At 40.8% G+C, this 17,813-nt stretch overlaps 3 protein-coding genes across 8 annotated transcripts in view; 2 read left to right on the top strand and 1 right to left on the bottom strand.

The window, feature by feature from the left end:
- The window catches only part of LOC108032509 (sodium/potassium/calcium exchanger Nckx30C), a 34,834-nt gene that overhangs the window by 13,524 nt on the left and 3,497 nt on the right, over positions 1-17,813 (bottom strand). For 4 of the 6 annotated variants that reach the window (XM_017106335.3, XM_017106338.3, XM_017106336.3 and 1 more), the window contains exons 2-3: positions 9,838-10,454; positions 2,273-2,483 (exon numbers count right to left, since the gene is read on the bottom strand). In XM_017106335.3, coding sequence (XP_016961824.1) covers positions 2,273-2,483; positions 9,838-10,454 — 828 coding nt within the window. The remainder of the gene's footprint in view (positions 1-2,272; positions 2,484-9,837; positions 10,455-17,813) is intronic. The other 2 variants (XM_017106337.3, XM_017106340.3) reach the window with 1 other exon arrangement.
- On the top strand, positions 5,085-6,213 carry LOC108032512 (uncharacterized). Its single transcript, XM_050885674.1, has one exon. It carries the CDS (start codon positions 5,221-5,223, stop codon positions 5,848-5,850), a length of 630 nt encoding a protein of 209 aa, XP_050741631.1. The 5' UTR covers positions 5,085-5,220; the 3' UTR covers positions 5,851-6,213.
- Positions 14,531-15,197, top strand: LOC108032513 (uncharacterized). The gene has a single exon (XM_017106344.3). The coding sequence runs from the start codon at positions 14,576-14,578 to the stop codon at positions 14,912-14,914; it is 339 nt and encodes a 112-aa protein (XP_016961833.1). The 5' UTR covers positions 14,531-14,575; the 3' UTR covers positions 14,915-15,197.

Here is a 17,813-nt window from a genome sequence, read left to right as displayed (position 1 = left end):
ATAATCATTACGTTTAACACATACAACATTAAAAACGCATAGTTAATATATGTACAGTATAAATTGTTTTGTTTTTGTCACGCGTCAAACTCAACTCAATCCAGCATCCAATGGCATAGGTACTCGAACTATGGCATACATTAAGACCTGCAGTATATCTATATCTTTCAATACATTTATTTAGTTATTTAGCCAGTACGTATGCCATTGAACTGCGCGCACAAACTATAGGAATTTATGATAAGTTCTCTATGCTAGATATATAACGCATATGTATATATATATATAGTTATATTGGTATAAATGTAACTCCAAACTGACATTGAACAACATAAAATATTTTCGTTATTTTGTTTTCTTTTTTCTTGTTTGTTTTTCTGTTTTTCTGCTTTTTTTTGTTTTTTTTTTTGGTTTTCTTGTTTGCAACAAAATGAAAAACAAAGCCGAAAGTAAATCAGTAAATAGCGTATTTGTGAAGCTTTTGCAACTTAAGGCAAAGGAACAAACTCTCGTGACCTGTCTTTATCTTTTCTAAGTGAGATCCGCTTGAAATTAAACAAGTCTGAATCATCTAATTATTCGAAAAGGGGAACTTTCGAATTAAAAGCTCTGCTGTCAGTTGAGAATGACAGAAATATTCAACTGCATTGTGTTTAAGTTAATATAATCTTGATAGTTTAATTAATCATTTTAGAAACTAAGCACAGTGATAGGTTTATTTTAACGAACTTGCTCGGAATAATTGTAAAAAGTAAAACCTTTAATTGGATTTTTTCTTGGGTTCTAGAACCCCTGCCATATTCACACATATGTCATAGATCTGCTGGATTGTTGAGGTAGGCCCACTTGGAGCTACACGAATTCTAGCACTTCGCACCTGCGAACCTTGGCGAACACGCCCCTGAGCTGCCTCATTTCGATTCGTTTAATTTTCTGTGGGCCATTGCCGTGGCAACGACACTGAGGCCTTTCCTACATATTCATGGGGTAGCTATAGCTACACACCGTCGGCCCGTACCAAAATCAATGGTGGAAAGTGCGGCCCATCTGATTGGAAACTTTGCAGAACTACAGAATCTATCTATCCGGCGTGGGAGTAGCCGTATCGCGATGACCTTTCCCCCTTCCTGCCGCACCCAAAAGCAAAGGGTTAGTGCTGTCAATCGCGCCTGCTGACTCTTTTCTATTTCTCGCTTCCCTTCGCTTTTTTTTCGGTTGGTTCTAATTCCAGTCGACGGAGCGTCTGGGCCTGGCTTGCTAATTAGGTAAGTGGCTCCAAGGTTGCCATTAAAAAGTGAACCAAAGCCAACGAAAGCTAAAGCCAAACTGAAAGAAAAACAAAACAAACCGAACCGAACTGAACTGAACTGAAAGGCAACAACGCAACGCAAATGAGAAATGGAAGTATAAGTGGAAATAGGAGCATAGACATAGATACAGAGTACAGATACAGATAGAGATACAGTAATTGGGAGGAGCTGCAGAAGTGGAAGGATGAGCGAAAGTAACTTCTGGCTGGCAAGTCAAACATCCAATTAGAAGGAACACGAAATTTACACAGATCTTTTAGGGAAACCGAAAAACCAAACGTAACTGAATAGAACAATTTTACTTTAGAACAGATATAGATAACAGGTACAGGTACAGGTAGTATATATAGTATAGTATATAGAGTAGAGTTGGATGTTATTGCATTTGTATTTATCTTATTTTGGATGTAAGCGTGGCGGACTGGGAAGCCACTGATGAGCAAGTTGTAAATCAATATTTAGTGGGTAATTTTTTTGTAATACTGATAAACATGATTATCTCTATGGAAAGAACATTATATTACATAATGAGTCATTATCTTTGTATTTACTCAAAGGCTTTGAGATACGACTATTAAAAAAACAAAAAGTTACTCATACGCCAAGTATAACAGCAAATACAAAATTACGCAATGTTTGCTTGGGCAGAGGGATAGTACGTTTGCTTTAAAAAATGTATTAAAACTTTTATCTGTAATGACTTTTTTTTTGCATTAAAGAAAATACAAATAAAGACCATTTTAGGTTCTACCTATCCCATTTTAGATTTCAATTATTGATTTAAGCAATTTGCTCTTCAGCGCGGGAGAGGTTATAGAACTGGGATTGGGAAGTACGGGTAAGACAATGGTTGGCCGGGTTTCGGGGGACTTCGTTATGGGGACTTTTAGTAGCTTTCTTTTTGCTTTTTTGGCATTGGCTTGACTTGTGCAAAACACACTGTGGCAACTCAACGAACTTACCATCGTGTAGTGGATCTATCGTGTGTATCATTAGCTGTAACAGGCCGTGGCGGAACTTGGCACCGGTCTGAGTACTACCGCTGCTATTACCTGTGGCGCCCGCATTGCTCGATCCGGGCGGGCCGGAGCGGGTTTCGCTCGCCGCCCGCGATGTTACGGAGCCGCCCGGCTGGGTGGCCATCGATGTTTCGGAGGAGTTGGCCGCATTACCCTGCAGTGAAGGAACGGAGAGAACGGTGGGTGGTGTGGGTTTGCGGTTACGGTATCGGTATCGGTATCGGGTTAATCGGGTAACGGTCAGTTACGGTTTCGGTTTCGGATTACGGGTTTCGATTGGGTTGGTTTTTTTTTTGTTTTTTTTTCGATTCGGTTAAGTTTTTCGAGTTGTGGTATTTTTTCAGAGAGCGGTGTAATGTTTTATTATTTTCGGTTTTGGTTTTTTTTTGTTATGGTAAGCATATTTCGAGAAAAAGGTGAAAAGAAGAAGAAGAAAAGTTTATTATTGCAATTTGTATAAATTTACAGTTGAGTGTAGCTTTTTGTTTTTTTTTTTCTTTTGTCGCATGTTTCTGTAGTTGTTGTTGTACTTGTTGGTGGTGTTGGCTTTGGTGTTGTTGTACTTGTGGTTGTAGTTGTTTGTGTGACTTAAGAACTAATCGAATCGGTAAGTGCAAGTTAGTTGGGAGCCAATATCTGAACAGAACTCAGAAAACATCAAACGATAACGTAACCGATAAGGAACTAAAGGAATGTCGAAAAGAATACAAAATAAAATAAAACAAACCATTGATTACCACAACATCCAACAAAATACGTTATACGATATACGGACCACTTGCGATCGAACTGTGCAGCTGATCTATGGAGTAAAGTACAGTCTGAGGGTTACGGTTCAGAGAGATCGACAGTCTGGATCTTAGATTCGATTGGCTTCTTGACATACTGTCAAAAGTGGATGTTGGAAAGTACAAAATATAGAGTTTCTGAAGGTTTTTGTGCAACAAAATAAACATCTCGATCGGTGCGGTTAACACTTTCATTATTTACAGAAGGAAAGTAGGTGCTAAGGATCGATCTTGGAAGTATCTTGGAGAGACCTCAAGAAACTTGGGCTCTTTACGGAGGTGACACACATGAGTCGTATATTACAAAATCAAAATGATAAGTTCGAAGATGAGGAAACAAAATACGTATAGATGAACACTTTTCGTTTTTGGTCGTTGGAAATTTTTTTCTGTTTGTCTGTTGCAACTGTTTGGTTGGTTTTTTATACATACAAGCTTTATAAGACTTTCTTTTTGGTTTTCTGTTTTTTAAGTTGCTTTGTTTAAAACAAAATATACACATATTGTTGTATTCTTTATATCTGTATTGATATTGGTCAAAGCGCAGTGGGAAGTTTTGTTGTATTTCATTTTGCCTTCACTATAATCAAAAAAGAAACAGATAAAACACAAAAACATTTGGAAAAACTTTGTCGGAGAACTGAAACCGAAAAATACTTTCAATCGATGCGAATTAATTGTTGGCATATTATAGCGAAAGAAGCGCAGGCAGATGATGGGTCGGATTCGGATTCAGAATCGGTGGGATTAACTAATGCAAGGCAGGCACTAACCTTATAGCTACACATATCTAAAACGTGTGTACTGTGTGTGAAGGAGGGAGGTGACTAATGGGGACTCTAATGAATGAATGGAAACGAAACGATATGATAATTGGCCTGGTTATACTATACTATACGGTGGTGCAAATGAGCCCGATCGCAGAACGAGTCTTTCGTAACTCCCATTCATAAGTCGGTCTGAGGTGGAAACTGAATCAGAAACTGAAACTGGAAGTGAAGCAGGTGTAGGGCAAGTCAGGTTCAGACCTCTCGCTCTTGGCGACTTAACAAGTGGCTCGTGCCCAGGTGAACTACCCCACCACAGTGGCTGATTATAATGCTAATTAATGCCCAGTCATGTTGTTGATCGGCCCAACCAGCCCCTGGGTTTTCTGATCCAATCACACTCATTCACGGTTCAAGCTAACAACACTCACTCATACACCTGACGCAAAGCCTGAAGACACCTGTGAAATCCGATGTCGCACGGGGGAATTTCTCAAAAGACTGTAATACCACAGCCAGAGAGAAAGAACTCTCTCCCAGGTATTGTTCACCTTGAACCTGTTCCAAACTGCGGGCTGTCAGATCGGCCTGATTGATTTAGACAATGCAATTAGCCACATTTAATGGCAGACTATCTATATTAGCTGCAGTCGTGAAATCACGCCAGAAGTATTTTATAAAATCGAAAATTCATCACCGTTGGGAGACAAAGACGAGGGGCAATTCACCTTACCAAAGCGCTTAAGTGGCATAATGAATTATTTAAGTTCGTCGTGAATCACACTTCGTAATTCAAAAAAACTCAACATCCAGCTCGAAATTTCGCCTGTCGACCTGAGTGGCTTGCCAAGTGATCTAAGAGATGCAAATCCGCAAGACAAATAAAAGCTCAGATTGTCACTCAACCTGTTTGCGTTCGATAATGTAATGGGTAGGTATCTCTGAGTCTGAATCGAAATCGGAAGAGATGGCAACCTGCCAGGGCGACCCCCAAAGCCAGTTCCAAGAAATGGCGCAAATATTCCTGGGATCCACTGGCTGTGACGTAGTGGTCATTTGTTTACGCTCCAAATGTGGCGTAGTAAACAACGAATGATAAAAAGCCATCCTACTGATAACCGGATTGGAGACCCTCGGTGCATTCGGTTGGCGAGCGAAGAGCTTGAGTTAGAGCTCGACTTCGCGGCTTGGCGGTTCGATTGCGGTCGGCGCTGTAATACGAATGTTTATATATAGCCCGATGAGGCGCACTTCGTGATTTAGTCAGTATCGAAGCTTTAACCAAACCTCATCGAAGCGCGAATCGGAAATTGGAATCGCACCCACACCAGCCACAATGTTTCAGAAAAGGATTATCGAATTGATCACGGTCCTCGTGTACTGGGTGATCATCACGCCGACCCTCTACAAGTACTGCACCGAGAATGGCATCGTGCGGATGAGCTTCGACACCTTGGTGGGCACTGTGGGTGACCACTGCACCCTGGCTCTCTGCCTGATGATTGGATACGTCGTCTTCTACCGCATCATCATATTCATCTACATGAAGTTCAAAGTCTGCGATATACGCATGTGGGACGAGCTGCAAAAGGCCAAAACGGATCCCGAGGCGGGCTTGGACAAGAAGTCCTACTACCAGCCCGTCTCCACCGAGAACATCGATGTGGTGGACTCTGGCAAAAAGAAGGGCAGGCCATTGACTCCGAAGATGATAAGAACCATCAGTAATCCTTTGCTCATCGAAAGCGATTTGGCTCGCATTCACATCAAGCACGAAACGCGGCCACTGGAGAGTGCCACCCTGCCCAGGGTGCAGCAGGCGCAGGTCCACCCTAGCCCGAGTCCCAGCCTGAGGTGCGCACCACCCGTGCCCCAGGTGCAGAAGAGTGCCACCCTGCCGAATCAACACAGCAAAGGCGTGATCATGTCTCCCAAGGTTCTGATGCCCAGACCTCAGCAGGTGTAGACCCAAGTGATTAGTGCCTAAAAGTCGGCTCATTATGACGACCACCAGTTTTGGTTTTAGTTTCTGTGAAATTCTGAGCTCAACTTAAGAGGACCCAGTCCGCACCAAGTATTAGCTACTGCCCAAAGATCGATTCTCGAAACCGTATCGAACACGAAATTAGTCAATCCACACATTCCAGAGTACTCGTTCGCACGAGCTAAATGAATTCATATGTTAGTTAGTGAATATATTTATTACTAGTCATAAGGCAGCTAAGCTATTGTTATCTGTGTACCTACTTATCGTTAATCAAACGCACAAAATGCGTGAATATATTAAATGGAAATAAATGAAGTGCAGCTTTTGCAAAACTTAACTAAATGTTTTTCTTGAGGTTTGGGAATGAAATCTTTTTAAAACTTGGAAAATATTGTCTTGGTATACATTGATGACTAAGTCCTATCCGACTAATGACCGCAAAGGATTGGACTCATGTTTCACTGGAGACCGAGCTCATGCGTGTGAGTTTGCTTAGGGCATCCGTCAGTGCGAAACTGTCTGAAGCTGGATCACTAGTGTTTTTAAAAGCTCGTTAAAAAATTTATTTTCGCAGGGGAGGACAAAATATTTTATCAAGCTGTAAATGTTTCAGAAAAGAATTATCGAGGTATTAAGTTTGCTCGTTTACTGCTTTATCGTAACTCCGATGAGTTACAAATATTGCAAGAAAAAGAAAATAGTCCGAAAAATTGAAACCGACGACCTGTTGGAAACGCTATACGAAAACTGCACCTTTTTACTGTGTGCACTGGTTGCTTACATAGTCTATTACCGCATAATCATGTTCAGTTACATGAAGCTCAAGGTCTTTGATATAAGAATGTGGAAGAAAGTGAAGGAGGCCAAAAAAGATCCGGAGGCGTTCTTTGGCAAAAAGTGCTGCAACAAGATCCCATCCAAAGGGAACCTAAATGTTTTGGATTCTGAAAAAATTAATAGTAAGCAGGTGACTCCCCAGGTGATAAGGACTATTAGCAACCCACTTGTCATCGAAAGTGATTTGGCTCGCATTCATATCAAACACGAAACGCGGCCATTGAAAAGCGTCACCCCACCCAGGTTGCATCAGGCACAGGTTCACCATAGTCAGAATTGCTTGAGGCGTGCTCCACCTGTGCCTCAAAAGAAGGAAAATGCCACTCTACCGAAAATGAACTCCAAAAACGGTATTGTACCTTCCAGCATTATCATGGTCGCTGCCTAACAAGGAAAATCGGTAGAAGACTAAGAGGCTAGTAATTATAGTAACGTCTGATAAATTCAATGAAGTAAATTTGGCGGAGCTTAACGACCGACCATAACTAGTTACATTAAATTTCATATAAAAAAATATTTGCCAAGAATATCTCACAAAAAGCCACTCTGGATAACGACGAGTCATAAAGAAGTTCCTCTGAGATTAAACCCAAAACCACAAAACTTTGTGGAGCTTGGTGCTAAAAATAAGATCATTTTAGGACCAGAGGCTCATTTGTTCTCAACACTTCATACGCAACGCAACCAGTCAACATGTTTGAGAAAAGGCTTATCGAACTAATATCGATTTTTTTATACTTTACACTGCTTGCGCCGTTTATCTATTCATTAAGTGGTAGTCCATTTTTCAAATGGGACGGTAAAAATATTTTGGATTCGATTTCCGAATACGGATTTTCCGCCATCTTTCTCCTACTGGGCTATGTACTCTTTTTCCGCATTTTCATATTTACATACACGATGCTAAATCTCTGGCACATCAAAATGTCATATGAACTCGATATGAAAAATAAGCAACTGGAGGAGAGATGCGGCAAGAAGTGGAGAAAAAATGCCAATTCAAGGAAGAATGTCGAATATGTGGAGTCCAGGAAAAAGAAGAGGTTGCCAGAGAACGTTTGTGTCGTGGACTATGAAAGACGACTACCCTCGATCCAATCCATGCAATCCAAGATTGATCTGGCTGCCATTCACATCAAGAATGAAAAAAGATTTTGAAGTCCGAACGTACAAAAAGTTCACAGGTGTTCAAGCCGGAAGAAGTAGTTAGCTAGTTCCCAAAGAAATAAATATATTTTTTAAAACAATCAATTTAATCTAAAAGTATATATAAACACCCACTCATAATACAGCTGCTAACTTTGTACATATCCAAACCTCAGTGAATAATAAATGTGTATCCATGAAGCACATGTAATATCTGTTTCATTTGAAATTGCGGACTGAATTTGGAAGAAAGATAAGCCTGTGAGCTCTGATAAAAGTTCTCAGCGACTTAAATCCCAGGGATACTTATTTTAATAAAGAGGAATCTGAGTATCTTAAGTTATAGAGTTGTTTTAAAAGGTTTAAAAATATTCAAACATATTCAAGACAGCAACCTGAGCAGAAGGATGAGAAGGTGTGCGCATGAGATGTGTTATACAGAGCAGAAGCATGGACTACATTTGAATAAGAAGTGTTCTACGCATGCGTACAGGTCTCGTTCCGTCTCACTCACACTCGCGCAGCATGCGGCGGGTTCGAGTCCCGGCTGAAGATCAAGATCAACGACAAGATCAGGTTCAAGCAGTGTGTGCACGGTTCTTTCTGGGGTTCACTGGCATGCAGAGTTCTCTTCGGAGCGTGTCAGGAGTGTACGCCCGTGTTCTTGTGTCTGTGGGTTCTGTGGGTGTGTGTGAGTGGGTGGGCGTGTGGGTGTGGGTGTGGAGTTACACAAGTCGAAAGACGCATAGCAAATCAAACGGTTGGCTAACAAATGGAATCGAAGCTAAGTACTAAAGAAGAAATCAGAAGTTAACTAGTGAGTAGAATTAAGATTACTTCGATAGCATGAAAGAATAGTATAATAATAAGAAAAATGACAAAAGTTAGTAGAACTCGGAGGTGCAACGCAGCCGGGAGTAACCAGTTAGCAAGTTGTTTTTCGAGATATGAAAGGCTCGACAACGATTTCTGGGTTTTCAAAACCAACGCTTAGGCCTGTAACTTATGCAACACATCACAACTTTCTTGTTTCTTCCAGAAACCGGTAGAATTGAAATTTATACTTAGAATGTGATGTCAGTTAGTGAATTAATACTGGAGGATCTAAAATGCTCAATTGCAAAAATAATACCCAACCGGTTAAGTCTTACCTTTTCAATGGGTATTTTTAATTACACACTCCCCGTTGTACCGCCAAACCGGTTTCGGGTGGGAAAACCCGAAAGATGGGTCTAGAAATGCCATATAGATGAGCAGTTCGATTTCGAACCGTAGTGAAACTTATAGTAGGTCAAGGCGATGAACTGAGAGTTTCCTGGACCTGGTTTCGAATCGCAGGTGAAATTCGAGCGGCACTCTCGTCAGATTAATGTCGTCGCGTTCAATGCCACAAGAGCATCATCAGCTCGGCACATACATCTTAGTCACAGGCGTTTCTTCGATGATTGCAACCGCGAGGGCCCTTAGTCATAATGATTTAACACCTGCTAACTGGTTAAAGTCCGGCACGCGCCAAATGCTCGCATGAAACTGAGACAGAGATGGAGATTGGGGATGTGGATGTGGAGATGGAGGTGGATATGGAGATGGGGTTAAGGCGGATTAATAGGTGGGAAAAACATACACAAAACGAAAATCAAAAACGAAATTTCGTTCCTGGCAAAGGATCTTTGTTTTCGTTTTAACTTTGATTCTTTTCTTTTTCATTTGGCACACAAAATTTTGGCTTTCAATTTCGCTTTCTCTTTTACGATCTTCTTGATTAACGTTTTTTGTAATGGTTTTTTTCTTCATTTCTTTTTTACTTTATTTTCATTGCTTTCTTTTCTTGTTTTTTTTTCTTTGGTTTGTTTTCGTTTTTAATTAAGAATTTTTCGAGATAGAGAGAGAGAGAGATTCTGTTGGAATTTTTGGATTGATTTGATTGATTGATTTGATTTGATCTGAATTGATTTGTTGCAAAAAAACTTCCCAACTACTTACTGCTGGCATAAGTTGATCTGTACTTCTGACGCGAGTCACCTTGTTTTTGGTAATCATCTTCTTGACGCACGTCTCCACCTGGACGTTCCACTTCATGAAGGCCACGTAGGCGATGTAGATGGTGAACAGGATGAGGGCCTCCCACCAGAAGATGCGGTTGTCCCGGAAGAAGTAGATCAGCACCAGCAGGCTGATGCTGTAGAACGAGCAGTCGCGGAACAAAGGCCACCAGGTGAGCGATAGTACCGTCTTCGAGAAGAGGGCGCACATGCCGATCACGAACAGGATGTTGAACACGGCGGAGCCAACGATCGTACCAATGCCCACGTCGTCGAACGACACGAAAACGCCAATCACACTGGTGAAGAGCTCGGGGGCACTGCCACCCGCCGCCATAAACGTGGCGCCGGCCACATCGTCCGTGATGCCGAGCTTTTCAATGATGACGTCAAGGGAAGGCACGAAGAATTCATCACAGACAATGGCCAGCGCCACGAACATATAAATCACCCCAATGATGTGCAGGATGACAGCGCCGTTCTCAAGCTGTTCTTTCGTGAATAGGTCTTTCGGGAATAGTGGCGTTTTCGTGGTGGTCGAGTTGTCGTTGTGCGTGTCTGCAAAGAGTAAGAGTACGGAACTGGGTTAGGCTTCTCAATTTAAATTAGGATTGTGTTCGGGAAGACGAGGATAAATCAAGATCCCAACATATTTTGGGGGAATTCTTCATATAGTAATTTCCTTGGTATTTCGTAAATATGTTAAAACATTATAATCCTGAAAGAAGATTGTGATAGCTTCTTTTTCGAGATTCGAAAGAGGTAAAGGTTCAATTCCTTTATTTATATAAGTAAAGGTTAAGATCCTTTTCTTATTTAGAAACTCGAAAATGAGTCAATCATATTTTGTTTTAAAAAATATTTTAACGTTAGTCCCAATCTTGTTTCAAAGATCTAAATCTATTTCCTTATAATGTACATAAATGTAAATGCACTTTATTTGGCAATGACTAGATTTGCATTTATTTTAATAATCTCAAGCAATTATTTTGTTTCCCAGAAGTACTAAAAGTACCAAGTAGTACAAAGTACTCGTTTAAACAAAATCCATTTTTAAGTACGAGTATGTGTATGGATTCTTTGAAATAATTACAACTTTCTGGTTAGTTTAAACAATCTAACAAAAATTCATGTGCCCTTCCAGGAATAAAATCTCTTAATAAATAACTCTTTATGGCTGCCCCATATCAGGAAAAATTTATTTGAAAACACTTTTGATAAAAACAAGCAAGAGCAATTTCAGGAAATCCTTTTAATAGGGATGAGCTTAGAACTAGCATGTTCAATATTGATTTTTACAGCTGACTGATTTTTGAAAATACCCCCTTGAGTTTTATGTTGTTAGGAAATGGGTTACCTTAATTCCCCAATTCTTGAAATCAATGAAATATGCATTTGCCACACGACTGCCTCAAAACTATTAGGTGCACAGGAAGACAACGGAAAGATGATGAATCGTACGTCTGGCAAAATTGTCATTTAATCGTCTGCCGTTCTGACCTTTTCGACTGCTACCTGTATCCATACAGTACATATCTCAATCTGCGATTCGTTCAAGCCATCCCCAATTAAACATCCTCAATTAAGTGGCACGACCTTTTGAAAATCGCTGGCAAAACTCCCTTGTCGCATGCGGCGCCTTTGGTGTGCGATTTTCATGGTAATTATTTGGTGAATTATGCAGCGCATTGTGCAACAATTAACAAATTGCACTTATTCGATGCCAAGTCGCTGACTGTGATGATGATGTTGCTGATGATGGTAAATGTTTGCAATGTAAATGTTTAACAATCATTTGCACTGTGTGAGCAATCATCTTGGCGCGTGTGCCAAGCAAATAATTAACGCGACTTTAATCGCAGCTACACTGATTCATGTCATTCACACAGTTCTAATAAGTCGGCTTCGATTTCTTTGTGTGGCAGCCACAAATACCACATAATTCATCTTGGTACTTGTGATCTTGAATCTAACTTGGTTTTTTTTTAGGTTTTTTGCTCTTATAAAATGGGAAAAACTTCAAAATTCAAGGTTATGTCAAAGGCGACATTAAAACAAAGAATGTGTAAATTTGAAAAATTTTTGTTTGTCCTATTGCATTTTAAATATTTTTCGCAAATATATTTATTTCCTTAATTTTGTAAGATCTTAAGAAGTATAATATTTTTTAAGGAACAGCAGAAGAACCCCCTTTTCGACGCCTCTGTAACGGGTAGTGTCAGGATTGACTCACTTTGTTTTCAGTTCGAGACGTTAGGCCGAACGGCAAAGAAATTTGCTCTATAACCGGTTTTTAGACAGACGGACTCCCTGCCAATTTGCATGCAGTTAACGGACCCCGCCGCACCACACCCACCGGACCCACCCACTTTCAGTTGGGGGCGGTGGGCGGTTTGACATCGAGCGTGAGCCACAAGTGAATGATTCTTATGAATCACTGGGCAAATGCTTAATGGGTGACGACGTCCGAGACGATGTCTCTCGAAGCCAATTGAATTTGAACACAGTTGCCAAAGGGTTGCGAACTTTCGGGAGGTATGTGTGGGTGGTTTGAAAATGGCAATAGCGGGTGCCCTGCATATCGAACTGGACCATCGGCCTTCGAAACATATAAATGAGCAGACTTTCTGATGGCTTACTAATGCAGTTATGAGTTGGTCAATGGGCTTGAGCCACTGCAAAAGCTATTGAGAGCAATTGAAGGCGGTGAAAATTGGTTAAAAAATGGAAATATATTTAAAAAAAAATTCCAAAAATAGGTACGTGTCATTGAAGAAGTTACCTAACCGATTTTATACGTAATTAAACCGAAAGATAAACTAAAACAATATCAGATACGTGCCACAGTCCGAAATGCGATAGCTTCTTGGGAAGATTTTTACGGTTGGTAATCTTATCTTATCTGGCAGACAGATTGGTATTGAATTGGATAAAGTTTGTTTAAGCACTCCATATTTCCATAAAAATTGTTATCTAAGGAAATTAGTTCTAAGAAAATATCAAAGAAATCAGGGAAACTATAAACATGGATACTTTTGCTGCAGTGATAATAATATTTATGAAGGAATAATAAAATAATACAATATATATCTATCTTTAGTTACGTTTTCAGTAGCTTCAAGCTTTAAAATACAAATTATTAAATTTCTTTATGTTTATAAATTAAATTGCTTTTAAAGACCCCCATGGAAAAAGCCCTTACTTTTGTTATCTTTTAACAATGAATCACAACTAGGGCAATAGTACCCTAGAATGATGGTACTATAAATAGCAAGCCATAAATTAAAGTAAACACATATTGCTATGTGACTTAAATGCAGAAAAAGAGAACTTAAAAAAAGGCTCCATTCTAAGCCTATTGAACATTAGCACTAAATAATCTCCAAGGCAAAATTCTGCGAATAAAAATTATTACGCCATCGCATCATGATATCAAGAAGTCTATATTCCAACTATGGTGCCTGCACGAGCCCCTCGAAGCAGTGTTGGTCATCAAATTGTTATTGGTTCACTTGATGAAGGTAAGGAAATAATGACTATTGAATATAATTTGTTATTTATTGTATCTGATTATTTATTGCGATTGCTATTGATGTCCATGTGGGCGTCTGCCTTGCTGGCTGCCTGCTCTCCACATGAAACACTTGGTCAGGGGCGAGGGGAAACCAGTTCCGAGTGCCGCGATTGAAATGGCACAACAATTTGACTAAGCGATTGCAGTCGTCGTGAGCTCAGAAAACTCCAGAGCTCACATAGCGATGGTATCGTGACCGAAATCGCATATAATTACCATTTAAATGAAAACGGATGGGTCGCAGGCAGTTAAATCAGGTTGTTTGGAGAGTGCTTTAGATTAAATCACCAAGAGGTGAGCTCACATTCATAAATATTGTGTAGAGGTTTATACATTTGATAAGAAATATACCGAGAAATTTAACAAGTTGATAAGCCAACAGCTTAGTTTAAAGCTTAGTAGATTAGATTTAAAATATAAAAATGTTTAAAGAAATTTAAAAAAACGTCTCAATATGTAATAAATTACCTTTAGAGTTAAAGAGTTTTTCTTAATATGCGGTAACTACACTGATAATAATTAATAGTGAAAATAAAATCTGCTTATTAAATGTAAAATGTATTTATTAATGCTTGACTAAAATTCAAAACCATAATGTTGTAGATGTATTGTAGAAAATATAAGAAGGATTTTAAGTCCCTTCTATTTTTGTAATCCAAAGATTAAAATACTTCAAATAACCATAACCAATAAATTTAACATTCCCATACATTTGGTTAAAAAAATATTTAAATTGGGTATAAAATGAATATAGCGTAGGTTTTGTATTCTTGTGGGAAATTTTAAAATGGCTTTAAACCATTTTTGACAAGAAATTTGTATATAATTTATCTTTTCTAGCTCCCAAAAATGTAGCTCATGTTTATTTATTTTTTCTGCACATGTGGAACAATTCTAGAGCCGCGTCCTCACGCCCCATCTCCATCTGGCAATCAAGCCCACTCACACTCCGCCGGCGGGTATGTGATATGCGTCATGCGACGCGTTGTTTACGGAGCACCGAAGTCGTAACCAGAGAACAAAGCCACATCAGAATGCTCTGCGGCTGTCGCCACTCGCAGTGCGAATTCGCAATCAGTTTGCAAGTTGAAACCGATTCATTCAGATGGCCGCAGCAGTACAAAATTTCGGCAAGGAGGAGCTCTTCGTTAGCCGGGCCACCATTCAGCTGCAGCTGCCGCAGGGCGGAGCCAACTCGCCCATCTTCGAGTGGCGCACACAGGTGGTGACGGCCTCGCCCTCAACCGCCACATCCGCCCCCGAGGAGGAGTGCATTATAAGGAGCCAGAAGACCGCGGAGGCAGCCACGCCCAAGAGCAATTACTACACGCCGCCGCCGATTTTGGGCACGGAGGCGAAGCCCAAGAATCTGCCCCAGACGATGGGCAACTTCTTCGAGGCGGAGCGCTACGCCAGCGCCTGGAATCGCGTGACCAAGAAGTAGGCAACCCGCCAAATGCCCAAAAACCCAACCGAGAGGGAGGCCTAATCGATTAACCCATTAAGTGCCAAGAGCTGCAGGATAGTGAAATTCCATTCCGTTGCCGAAAATTCCGATTCATGCCCCAAAATTGCTTACTCGATGGGTGGACAGAAATGCTGGCCCAGGGCCCGGGGCCCGAGACCCAACTATGTATATAAGCATCCCATGAATATTTATGTGCCACCCCATTTACCATGTACTCTGTACCCTGATAATGCAATAAAAGTATTATTTGATAGATAAAGCGAAATTCTTCGAGTCTAGCCCCTCGCCCTCCCAAGGGGTTAAACTTCATTAAGACCCGATAAGCAGGGACCAAATGACTTTGGGACTTGGCTGCGGATTTTCAGCTCCTTTCGCTACGTCATCAGTGTGCATAAATCACGGCCGAACAAACGCACGAAAATTACAGGAACCAGCTAGCGTGAAAGTAAAAGTAGGAATACCAGTAAGAGTAAGAGAAAAAGTGGGAGTCAAGGAAAAATCGCACGCCTGGCCGGAAGTTCATTATGGTAGCTCAAAGCGGAAGTGCCAGCTACTCACACACACACACACTCAAAAAGTTGGTGTCCGCGCGTTTTCACGCTCTCTGACCCCGCGGAAAAAAGCACCTGACGTGAAAGCAGCTGCTAATTTATCAGAGAGACAGCACGTTGTGGCACGGGCCAAAACGCTCGGCCGAGAGCGGCCAGAGTTTCAAGGTGGCTGGCGAATCGATTAGCCAGCCAAGCAGCCGAGCAGCTAAACAGCCAAAATCAGAGCAAGCCAAACGTGCAATGCACATGCAAGCCACTGGAAGCGGCAAAAGCCGGGGCACACTGCGAGAAATACCCCTCGAATTAGTCATCTTTTATTTATCTCTGGCTTCTACTCATTGTCTATTAATATGACAAAGGCTATTATCGGTTTAATGGCATTCCGTGGAGAACTTTAACACCATTTATGAATCATCTTTAGCTTGATTATGTGTCTTGCAGTTTAAAACCCTCGTTAATATAAAAAAAATAAAAAATACAATTATCGTGGTTGTACAATCAAAATGGGCAGTTTTAAATATTTCTGCACTTGTATTTAATACTATTATATCTTTTTAAAGAATCTTGAAAAATTTCAAGAAGAAAACGAACAAAAAAATTGTTTCCTATAGTAAAGCTGCTAAAAGTGTCCTGAGTTCAAAGCCGGGCCAACCTACAGACCTCACCCATAAATGTATTATTTCGTAAAACGGAACAAAGCTTTTTAAATACTAAAAAAAATAACAATATGTTCAACTTAAAAAAAAATTTGAATGGATTTTACTTCGAAAAACACTTTTTACAGATTTTTATAAGACTGCCTTAATTGTTTATGGAATTTTTGGCAGATTTTCGGCAGATTTTCTCTCCGTGCATGCAGGGTTGTCAAGTGGCTGTTGAATCAATGCAGGCTGGGAGAAGAGCCTCGCTCGTCCTGGCGCAGTGTGCTCAATATGGGGATGGATGTGGATGTGGATGTGGCTGTGGATGGGGGCTGGGGCACTTAAGGATTGCCATAGAAGGTTTATCACGGCTATGAGCAGCTAGCTGTCAATGAAGGTTGCTCGGCGGCAGCGGCAGTCCTTGCCACCTTCAAAAGTTATGGCGAGGCGACCATAACTTGGCACAGTTTCGGGCCCTAGGCAAACACACGCATACACACATGAGTGGGCGCATTTTAGCTAATCAAAAGCGGCTCTATCCCCAGGGCAATCCCGATGTGGACCAAGCCCAAAGTGCCAACATTATAATGCCAGCCCCGACACTATGTGCTTGACCCAATTTCGCAGAGAACTGCGACGAGTAAGCCCCCGAAAAACGGAATGGGAAACCTTTAATTTAATGGGAAATGTTTCTTAAACTAATTTTAGCATTTGTGAATTTATAGCAGTTGTTAAAACTCTGCCAGGCAATGTGATGTTCAAAAATCCGTAGAAGAAGTTCATCCTCGTATTCTGTTTTGGTTACGGCATGTAGGTACTAGAAGTTTGAGCACCATTTAAAATCCGTGTATGGTTATGAGGCTGGCTTAATAACTTTTTAGAATCGCATGGGTATTCACATATGAACAAGTGTTATGAGAAATCCGAAAGTGAAACGTATAACTTGATGAGTCAACAAAGGTTTTCTAAACCTTTATTTAAATCATAAAAAATAGTTTCCATTTTCTTAACGATTAACTGAAAAACTACCATAAATCAACTAATCATTGGCTGCAAAGCTTGAAGTGATAAGCCAAATTCTCAGCCATAATTAATTGCGGTTTCTCAGCAGCACACATAGATTAGGAAATCAAATGTGGTACCGCAGAGCTCATTGGTTTAATCTGATTTGTAGGAGACATAATCTTATTATTGCTGTTCAGTCAATAACGGCGTGAATCGATGCGTATCTCTTACTAATTTGTGAATAATTTGTTTTGCAGACCAGTTAGGGCCAGTCATAAATATCTCGGAACACCACATATTAGCATAAGCTAAGCAAACAAACGCAGATCTAGTGTGCTTTGAAAGCATTCGAGAAAGATTTGCTTACGCGGTTCGCAGCGAATGACACTCGACACGGCTGCGAGGTTGCATTTGCTAACCGGTTTCCAAGAGTCCGACCGCAAGCGCCGGATAGCATGAATCACTGCGATAAGGGCGATTCATTGATATCCAATCGCCTGCGGCTCTGTGATTCATCGTGACTCGAGCACAAGTCGGGACTCCGGGCTACCCCGGCCAATCCTTGTGGGCTCACCTGGGCTGAGTCAGTTGCAGCTGAGCTGGGATTGAAATTAGTGCCAAATCAAAGTGCCACACAGACAGAGGGCAGACAGGCGGGGCAATTAGTGGCCACAGGGC

This window comes from Drosophila biarmipes, chromosome 2L (assembly GCF_025231255.1).
Source record: "Drosophila biarmipes strain raj3 chromosome 2L, RU_DBia_V1.1, whole genome shotgun sequence".
In the NCBI taxonomy this organism is placed as follows: domain Eukaryota; kingdom Metazoa; phylum Arthropoda; class Insecta; order Diptera; family Drosophilidae; genus Drosophila; species Drosophila biarmipes.
The sequence above is the reverse complement of the archived record's forward strand: the minus strand, read 5'-3'. Positions and strand labels throughout refer to the sequence as shown.

What these genes read in the sequence shown, in the direction of transcription:
- LOC108032512 (XM_050885674.1), top strand. Translation starts at nt 5,221, where the DNA reads ATGTTTCAGAAAAGGATTATCGAATTGATCACGGTCCTCGTGTACTGG.
- LOC108032513 (XM_017106344.3), top strand. Translation starts at nt 14,576, where the DNA reads ATGGCCGCAGCAGTACAAAATTTCGGCAAGGAGGAGCTCTTCGTTAGC.